General features: G+C 53.5%; 2 protein-coding genes across 4 annotated transcripts in view; both read right to left on the bottom strand.

Moving 5' to 3' along the window:
• Positions 1-806: 806 nt before the first annotated feature.
• Mamstr (MEF2 activating motif and SAP domain containing transcriptional regulator) lies at positions 807-5760 on the bottom strand. Its single transcript, XM_035446628.1, has 9 exons — positions 5504-5760; positions 4551-4589; positions 3897-4036; positions 3436-3620; positions 3061-3148; positions 2715-2909; positions 2017-2205; positions 1872-1926; positions 807-1768 (listed from the first exon to the last, which is right to left on the bottom strand). The coding sequence occupies exons 1-9, from the start codon at positions 5559-5561 to the stop codon at positions 1485-1487; spliced, it is 1233 nt and encodes a 410-aa protein (XP_035302519.1). The 5' UTR covers positions 5562-5760; the 3' UTR covers positions 807-1484.
• A 1484-nt stretch (positions 5761-7244) lies between these two features.
• Positions 7245-9199, bottom strand: part of Rasip1 (Ras interacting protein 1) — a 12649-nt gene continuing 10694 nt past the window's right edge. For all 3 annotated transcript variants that reach the window (XM_027420603.2, XM_027420601.2, XM_035446626.1), the window contains 2 exons: positions 8411-8558; positions 7245-7660 (listed from right to left, as the gene is read on the bottom strand). In XM_027420603.2, the coding sequence (XP_027276404.1) occupies positions 7461-7660; positions 8411-8558 (348 nt within the window). In that variant the 3' untranslated portion in view covers positions 7245-7460. The remainder of the gene's footprint in view (positions 7661-8410; positions 8559-9199) is intronic.

Genomic DNA, 9199 nt, shown 5'->3' with positions numbered 1-9199 from the left:
CTCTCTCTCTCTGTCTCTCTCTCTCTCTCTCTCTCTGTCTCTCTCTCTCTCTCTCTCTCTGACATAGGGCCTCATGTAGCCCAGGCTGGTCTTGAGGAGGTCTTGAACTCTGTATAGTTGAAGTTGATCTTGGACTTCTGATCCTCCTCCTCAACTCTGTGTCTATTGCCCTGAGGGCTAGGATTACAGGTGTGAGCTCCCACTCCAAACTGAACATTTATGCTTGGAAGTCCTGGGCTACCGAGTAAGAACATGTGGAGGAGAAGAGAGCTGAGGCTTTGAGGAGAACAAGAAGGGTTGGTCCAGACATCCAGTGACCCAGTCGGGCTCATCCCTCTCCCATCTCTGCCTTTGTACCGACATACGTGAGTGAGCCATATTGGATGTCCTCACCCATGTGGACTTAGGGATGACTACATCCCTCTCCAACGCCTTGTGGAGCTGAATAACTGCCCTGCAGAACCCAGTAAACCATAGCCAATTATTGTTATGCTTTGAATATGCATTGTCCAACACTGGCTCAAGTGTAGCTGTTGATGCTACTTAGAGAGGTCTGGAAACTGGTGGGTAGGTCTTGGGGGGTATCTCATATTTGCTCCTTTCTGTCTCTCTCCCTGCTGCCTGTCCACCATGAGGTGAAGAATCTCCTTCATACATTTGGCCACCATGGTGTTCCACCCAAACAAGTGGGGTTGAGCAACCACAACTGAACCTTCTGAAAGCCTGGGCAAACTAAGCTCCTCCTCCCTTAGCTTATTCCCTTGGGTATGTTGGTCACAGCTATATAAAAGCATCTAATGCAATTCTGTTTTTCGGGTTTGTTAATAAGTCCATACACAGGTACAAAGGCCCAGTCTCATGAGCCTTGAGCTACAGGAGACCCACAGCTTAATTTAGCAGGCAAACACCCTCACAGCCTGAGATGTGAGGTCACATGCTAGCTTCCCTTTTGCCATCCATCCCCCACCTGGCTCCTGGAACCTAAGCTGGGTATGGCAGCACACATCTCAGCACTCAGAAGGTTGAGGCAGGGTTGTCACAAGTTAGAGGCCAGCCTGGGCTACATAGCAAGACTTGCTCTCAACCAAACAAGAAAGCTAGGTATAACCACAACATTCATAGGTGCAAGGTCATAGGGAGTTCACAGTCACCTCCCACTAGAACCCAGGGATCTGCCTTCCTTCTACTTAATCTCCCCTAGTCCTTTCCTGAACCCAAACAGCACAAACTCCCAGATCCCCAGATGAGAAGCAGACAGCCAGAGTCTGGAGGAAGTGTTGCCCACGCCCTGCAGGTCTCTGAAGGAGGCAGTAATCTTGTTTGCACTGGTCAGTAGCAAATGAACTCCCACCGGCAACTACACTGACTGGGAGGAGTCACACAGAAGCCGGGACATGACATGTCAGCAGCAGTGGGCCAGAAGGGGATGAGGGCATCTTGAGTCCTCCGTAGTTGGAGGGTCTACTTGGAAACCCCAGGGTCCATCACCAGGCATCTGGCAGCAGTTCCCAAAGCCCAGTGCTAGTGGAGTCAGATACGTCTGCAGAGAAGATGCTGGGGCCTGGAGGTCCAGAGCCCAGCGGCGGACCCCCACTCAAGGTCTCCAGCCAGTCCAAGGAATCCGTGAGGGCCCTTGGAGAAGGGGACAGGGAGCTTGTGGGGGATGGGAGTGAAGAAGAGAAGACGGAAGAGAAGCCTTCCGAGTCCGGGGAGGGAGACAGCACATCAAATGAGCCAGGGAAGTCCAAGGAGATGGGCGGCAGCAGGTCTGCATGAGGAGAGCGAGCTTTAGGGGGACAGCCCGCTCCTCCCTTGGACCCAGGAGTTCCCAAGTTCGGTTCCTCCCCTAAATGTGGGAGCTCTGCTCCTACCATCTGGCTCCACATGGTCTTCCAGGATGTCATCGATGTTCCGGTTCGGAAGCAGCTGTGGATGAGCACACACCATGTGACCCCGGGGCCGGCCTAGGTCCACAGCCCAGTCCCCGAGCACGCCCAGTCACGCATCCCCTTCCACCTGAGCCCTGTGGATCGCTTCCTGCAGCTCCTCTTCCAGAGTCAGGGTGGCTGGAGAAGATGCTGGGAAGGGGGTTGGAGCTGGAACTGGAGCGGGAGCCGGAGCTGGAGCGGAAGCCAGAGCTGGAGCCCGCAGGGGATCCGTAGTTCCAGAAAACCTCAGCCTACGAGTCGTCGTTCTTGCCTTTACCTAGAACCAGGAAAGGTGGGAGTGCCATAAGCCCAGCACACCAGGCGTGACTCTGCCCCAGACCCTGACCCAGTTCTTCCTTGGCTTCACCCCAACACTTTTTATTTTTTAACATTTTTATTCACTGTGTATGTGAGTGCATTATGTGTACATCAGAGGACAACTTTCAGGGCTGGTTCACGGCTTCTACCTTCTGGGTCTCGGGGATAGAACTCAAGCAGTCAAGCTTGGCAGCAAACGCTCTTGCTCCCTAAATAAGCTGATCAGCCCGCTCCGAACCTTCCATTGGTTTCTCTCCCTTAAACCACGCCTACCGGGTTCTAACTACATCCTCAGAGCGACCAACGGCTAGCCACACCCCCAAGCCTTGCAGCCTCACTGGTTAAGGCCCGCCCCAAGCGTAAACCACGCCCCTAGACGTCATTTCATTGGCTATTCTTTCCCAAGGTCTCGCCCTATTCCTCTTTCTTTTTTCTGATTGGCCCATGGGTACACAGCCCCGCCCTCACCGTGCCCGGCCGCCGGGTAGGTCCCAGAGCCTTAGGCCTGAGGCGCGGCCAGGGAGCCGCGGCTTCTTTGTCTTCGCGCCGGGGCTTCTGCCGTTCTCTGGGCGGGACGCCACCGCGCATGCGCTCCAGGAGCGTCGCCTTGGTCCCGGAGACTGGGAGTCCCCGCAGGCGCAGTTGTTGCCGAAGCTCTGAGACCTGAGGGGCGGGGCAAGGAGAGGAGTTGCAGAGGGAGCTCTGGGGAGCGATGACTAGAAAACCAGGGGGAGCCAGAAAAACTGCCCTAGGGCAGGGGCCACGGGTTTACGAGGTCTGTGTCCAGCCCTGGGACACCGCACACTAAACTCACCGTCAGCTCTTCCAATTTAAGGGTCTGAAGTTCCAGCTTGTGTGAAGGGGGTGAGGGACTGGAGTCTCCTGGTGAGGAGGGCTTCATCCTAGCAACCGGCGTGATGGGGTGAGGAAAGGGTTAGGACAGAGGGAGAAAGGTACTTAGGAACCCTAAAAACAGGGGCTCTGGAGGATGCAGGAAACTGAGGAATTCTGGACCTCCTGTGGAGCAAACAATAGGGCTGGGTTTATAGGTGGGAGATGGGAGCACACACAGCCGGGGTTCTCGGGAGGGGGTTCCGGGGCAGGCTCCTCTCCCTTGCATTCTGGGTTTGAGGACGAATGATAGGGCCTGAGTTTCTGGGTCCCTGGAGAATAAAAGTGAGAGTCCTACCGAGGGTGTGGACTCTGTGAATTTTTCTCTTCCCACAGAGGTGGCCCCGGGGGACCCAAGGTTGATCCTTCTGCTTGGAGATCTGCCCTAGGCCCTTGTCTCCCTTCTGGAGGCATGTACAGGTGATATGTCAAGTTCCCCCTGACCTTAGGCTCCTTCCAGTGCTGGGAATTCTTGGAAGATTCCTGAAAGAGCAAGTAAAAGACCAGGTTTGGTAGTTTGGTGGTCACCACACCTGTCATTCCAGCACCAGGGAGGTCAGGGCAGGGCGGAGAGTTCTGGGCCAGTCTTGGCATATAATGAGCTTGTCTCAAAAACAAAGAGAAAAAACAGGAATGATCCACCTTCCTGGCCCATGAAATGTGTAGTGTCAGCTTGGCAACACCACAAAGACAGGGCAGTGGTTAGGAGAACCAAGGCTAGACTGTCTTGGGCTCTTGCCCTCTACTGTCAAAACTCACCTTCTTTGGAGACCGCCAAGGACAATATGCTGGCTCAGCGGACAGGATGCCAGGGCTGACAAGGAAAGAAGCAGGAACAGGGGGCAAAGCTGGAGCCAGAGCTGGGCCTGAGGCTGAGATCCACGGATCTGAATCAGAGGCTGAAAAGATAGTGGACCCTGAATAGACCAGCAGACAGCAGGCTAATTAGGACAGAGAGGGGCTATGGGGAAGGAGGGCCAGCCTGGAGCAAGAAGCATAGCCCAAGTTGTCCAGCTGGGCTCCTGGCGTCCTGGGTACCCAGATTTTAACATTTTCAAGAAAGGGAGTTTTGTCCTCAGTCAGCATGGGGTCTGTTTGCTTCGGATCACAGCTATCTAGTGTGTTCCTGGGACAGAATCAGGCAATGCCTGCACTCCTGATTCCAAGGAAATGGACAAGGCAAAAAACTGTATTCAGATAATTGAGTGTGGGAAAGGCTGGGAGAGCTCACAACACCAAGGAAAGATGAGGACATCTAGCATGGGAAACCTGGGGAGAGCTTGATGGATGGGGTGGCCCAGCTGACCCCTGAGTCCTCTGAAAGTGACAGGCTGGGGTTTCACTGTTTTGGGGGCAAGCATGGTCCTTGGGGACTGAGGCCACCATCCCTTCCCCTTGAGGGCCCACACTTACTGCAGTCTTGATTCCGTCTGTGGATCCGAAGCTGCAGGACTGTGTGGAAGGAAAAGGGAGGTGGGACAAGGAAGGCGGGAAGGGAGTGTCCAAAGCCTGGCTTGTCCGATGGGTGGGAGCTACAGTTGTTGGCGGGACACACGTGCCCAGCCCCTTCACACACACAGGGGGCGGGTGGGCGGGCAGCCTGTTCCCTTTCCCTTCCCAGGGCCTCTTGCCTGCTCCTGCCAGCAAAGTATCTTGGGCCAGAGCCACTCCTGAAGCTGTAAGCCAGCCAGCCTGCAAGCAGGAGGCAGCCATGCTCTTGGCACCACCTGCCACTCAGGAGTCTGTGCCCACCCTGGTACAGTCGCCATCTTGCCAGCCTGACCCATCAACACCTTGCTTCCTTTTATCCGTGCACCCCTTCCCGTGTTACCCCAGCATTCCCCACAGCCTGAAAACCTCCCCTGATGCTCTCCTTGGACTCTAGTTTGCACATATGTTCCTTTTGTGCTTTCATAGCCTTTACATGATTTCCCCCCTGGCTTACTCTTCACTGGCATGCATCCACATACTCAACATACTCAAGACTTGATCCTGGATTTGGGAGCAAAGATTTTCCAGTGCTTCTCTCTGAGTGTTCAGAACTCTTTGAACTCTTTGAATTGGCAACAAATCACTTTCAAGGCTTGACAGCTCTTGGTCCCCCAGCCACACACCCATGCCACTCAGGTCCCACTCTGCTCTTCTGCTTTGCCTACGGATCACTTTAAGTTCTCTGCAACATATGCAGTCTTGGGTGTCCCCACCTATGGCTTAGCAGACCATGTGCACACTCATCCACCACTTTACTCCACAATATAAATGACCTTGGGCATGAGCATCGTGGGCCCTCCACCCACCCAGGGGGGAGTGTCGCTGGGACCCTGGACCCAGGACCCCTCCCCACATGCTCTTAGATAACCTCTCACCAGAGCGGAACTTGGAACGGATGATTTGGGAGCGCTGGGAGGAGGCTGCCAGGGTCATTGCCAAGGCTGGGGTGGAGACCTGGACACAGAGGAAGACAGGGCTGCTGCAGCACAGGGTCAAAGTGGATAACAGGAGGTAGCCATTTGGGGGAAATTCGGGAGAGGCCGTAGCTGATTAGAGACATAAGTACTGGACCAAATATTCTGGGTGGGGTAGGGTCTTACACATTCAGGTCTAAGGAAGGACAGCTGGGCCCTGGACCTGAGAAAGGAGAGCTAGGACCTGGACCCATGGTGTTTAAGATCAGGGCTAGGGCTTGGACCCCTAGGACTGAAGGTAGAGAGTTGAGGCCTGGAGTTCTGGGCTTGAGGGAAGGAGTTCTTGCTCATGGACTACCGTGTCTGAAGAAGGGTTGGGGCCTGGAATTATGAGTCAGAAGCAAGAGGTCTGGGGTCTCAACCCCTGTACCATGGAGGTAGAGGGAGGACCTGAGTCATGGGTTCCTGCATCCTAAGGAGGAGGACATTGGAATCTGGGCCTCTGGGTCTTTGAAAGTACACCAAGCAGTCGTCGGGACTCTGAATCCTGAAGGAAAAGGAAGTTAAGGAATAGAACTCCATGCTCTTAGGAACTAGAATCCAGGGTTCTGGGTCAGCAGGGAATCGGGGTGGCTGATGGGTGTCTGGGAAACGCAGGGGTTCCTGCAACAGACATCTGAAACAGGTTGAATGTCATGCACTGGGCTCTGTGGAAAAGTTATTCGGATCAAAAAGGGAAACCAAAATGTTGAAAGAAGGGCAATAAGGAGGGTCCCTGTCTCCACCCCAGGGGCTTCTCACCAGGTGGGCTCCGCTCAGCTACTCTGCTGTGACTTGAAGCGGGTGGAGTCTCGCGGACTGGGCTTGAGACCTCAGGCTCCGCCCACCAGCCTAGGGCCGCCCTCGACTCCCTATTCTGGGGCGAGCCGGAGCCCGGGGAGCCGGCCTTAGATCAGAAACCCTGTCAGGACCCAGAGAATGGGCGGAGCACACACACGTGGGGAGGACCCGGGCGGGCTCACGTCGAGGGTCCCCCTTCAGTCTCTTCCCCCGCGTCCTGGGCTGTTGGGTTGGGTGGGGCAGCCACAGGCGACAGACAGGAGCAGGTGCAGAGAGAGGGACGGGTGAGCAGCAGCGGCAGGTGGTCGTGTTCAGACCCTGCGGGCAGGTGCCACCTGTTGATTCTTTTTCCTGACGCAGCAGGGGGAGTCAAATTCAGAGGAGGCAAAGTTCACACTTGAGGCCCAGACCCCTGGTTCTAAGAAAGGAACAGGCAGGAGTCATGACTCTTGGTCTGAGGAAGAAGGGGCGTAGGCTTTGGGTAAGGAGGAGGAGGGCTGAGGTCTGCATTCTTGCATCTGATGGAAGAGGACTAGGTCTCTGAGGGTAAAAGGGTGCTGAGTGTGGGAATTCAGCAGTAGGTAGGTAGACAGCACTGGAAAGACTCGGGGAGAGGGCTAGAGTCTGGATTTAGTGGGTAGGAGGGAGATGGCCTCTTTCCTCTGGTGTACACAGAGTATTATACTCAGCAGAGCATGGTGTTCCGAGTTGTATGGCAGGGATCCGTGCTGCAGGGTCACATTTCGTGCTAGAGGGCAAGCTGAGGTCATTGCTAGAAATATCTCCCTAAACTCGGCTGACACCCAGCGTTCCAAACACAGGCCCGGGACCTTAAAAACCATCTTCTCTAAGGCCCTCAAGATTCAAGCAAGGTCAACACCACAGATACTTTTATTACTTCTTGGTATTCATATTCCAAGCCCATCTTCCCAGAGTCCCATCCTCTATCAAACAGACAACTCAACCTCCCAGCGGTCTACGCGGGAAAAACTACAACTCCCAGAATGGTCTGCGCCCAGGCAGGCGCCCATAAGAACAGATGCCTTTCAAGCTTCGTGCATTCTTCTGTCATTGGTTTTCAAGGACTCGCAGCCACCGGGGGTCCGTGGCGGTGATTGGCTGGCAGCTCCTGCTGCTCAAGATCCCAGAGGAGGCGACGGAGCCTGCGAAGTTCTCGGTGCAATGCATCATCTGTCACTAGGCCCGTGAGGCGCAGGCGCGAGCTGCCCAAGGGCAGGATGAGAGGAGGGTGCGAAGAAAAACTTTCAAAGATATCCCCTATGAGGGCGAGGAAGACCAAGTTAGAGACTCAGCATGGGTGTGAGGTGGCCTAGCTCCTGAAGGAAGGAAACACTGCAAATCCCAGCATCAAATGCGGGTCTCTGGGACCCAAAGCGTGATGGGAGTTGTAGTTAAGAAGAGGGAAAAAGACCATTAACAGGCTATGTAGTTGAGTCCCTGGGACCGTGAGAAAGGGCTGGGAAATTTGGGGAGATTTCTGAAGACAGAGAAGCCCAATTCCTATGTAAATTGGATTAGAGTTAGGTCTGTGGAGGGAAGAGACTAGGGGCTTAAGTATAATAAAAAATAATTAAACACGCCTTTAATCCCAGCATTTCTGGAAGGCAGAGGCAGGCGGATCTCTAAATTCGAGGCCAGCCTGGTCTACAGAGTGAGCTCTGGGACAGCCAGGGCTATTAAAATAGAGAAACACTGTCTTGAAAAACCAAATAATAATAATAATAATAATAATAATAATAATAATAATAACAACAACAACAACAACATGCTTAAACTCTTCTTAGCATACTGGGAAGGGATCCTAGAGTAAGAAAGGCCCCTACAACCCAGCCCCTAGTCTTTAAATCTTGGGGAGAAGGCATCTGGATCCAGCAATTTTAGGTTCTGGGAAATGAAAGGGCCCAGATTCTCATGCAGAACCCTGGATGAGAAAAAGGGTAGGAACATGGCCTCTGAGGTTCCAAGGAAAGAAGACATCTCAATGTTTGTTAGGTCATCTCTGCACACCTGTGTCCACAGCATCTCGCTCTGCAGGTGGTGGGTCCCAGGCTGGAGGTGGTCCACGGCCAGGACCCAGCTGGTAGTGGCTGAGGAGATGGTGGAGCTGAGCAGGGGTCAGGGTTGGGTAGTCAGTCCTCAGGCTGCTCCATGAAGCCTAGGGGAAGACCAAGGCAGAAATCTATGGTGACAGCTGGGCCCAGTAGAGCAGGCCTGCCAATGCAGCTTCTTAGGAAGCTGAGGCAAGAAGATTCAAAGTGCAAGGCCATATTGGGCAACATAGTGAAACTCTATCTCAAAATTAAAAAGTAGAAAGAGGCCTGGAGATGTAAGTCAATGGTAGAGCCTTTGCCTAGCATGTGCAATGCCCTGGGTTTAATTCCCAGTACTGTAATAAGATATAAATAAGTGAAATTAAGGGGCTGGAATAAAGGCTTAGCAGCTGAGAACACTTGCTGCTGTTGCAGAGGACCCAGGTTCAGTTTCCTGCACTCACATGGTCTATAACTCCAGTTCCAGAGGATCTGTCTCCCTTTTCTCACCTTCATGGAAATGGTGCCCATATGCACACGCAGGCAAACACCCACACAAATAAAAATAAAACTTAAAAAAAAAGTGAAGTTCCAGTATGTTTGTGAACCCCTTTAATCCCAGCACTCAGAGGGCACAGGCAGGTGCCTCTGTGAGCTCAAGGCCAGCCTGGTGAGTTCCAGGTTAACCAGCACTACATAATAAGATCTTGGGGAGTGGAGAGATGGCTCAGAGGTCAAGAGGACTGGCTGATCTTTCAAAGGCCCT

The sequence above is a fragment of the Cricetulus griseus genome, chromosome 6 (assembly GCF_003668045.3).
Source record: "Cricetulus griseus strain 17A/GY chromosome 6, alternate assembly CriGri-PICRH-1.0, whole genome shotgun sequence".
Classification (NCBI taxonomy): Eukaryota; Metazoa; Chordata; class Mammalia; order Rodentia; family Cricetidae; genus Cricetulus; species Cricetulus griseus.
The sequence above is the reverse complement of the archived record's forward strand: the minus strand, read 5'-3'. Positions and strand labels throughout refer to the sequence as shown.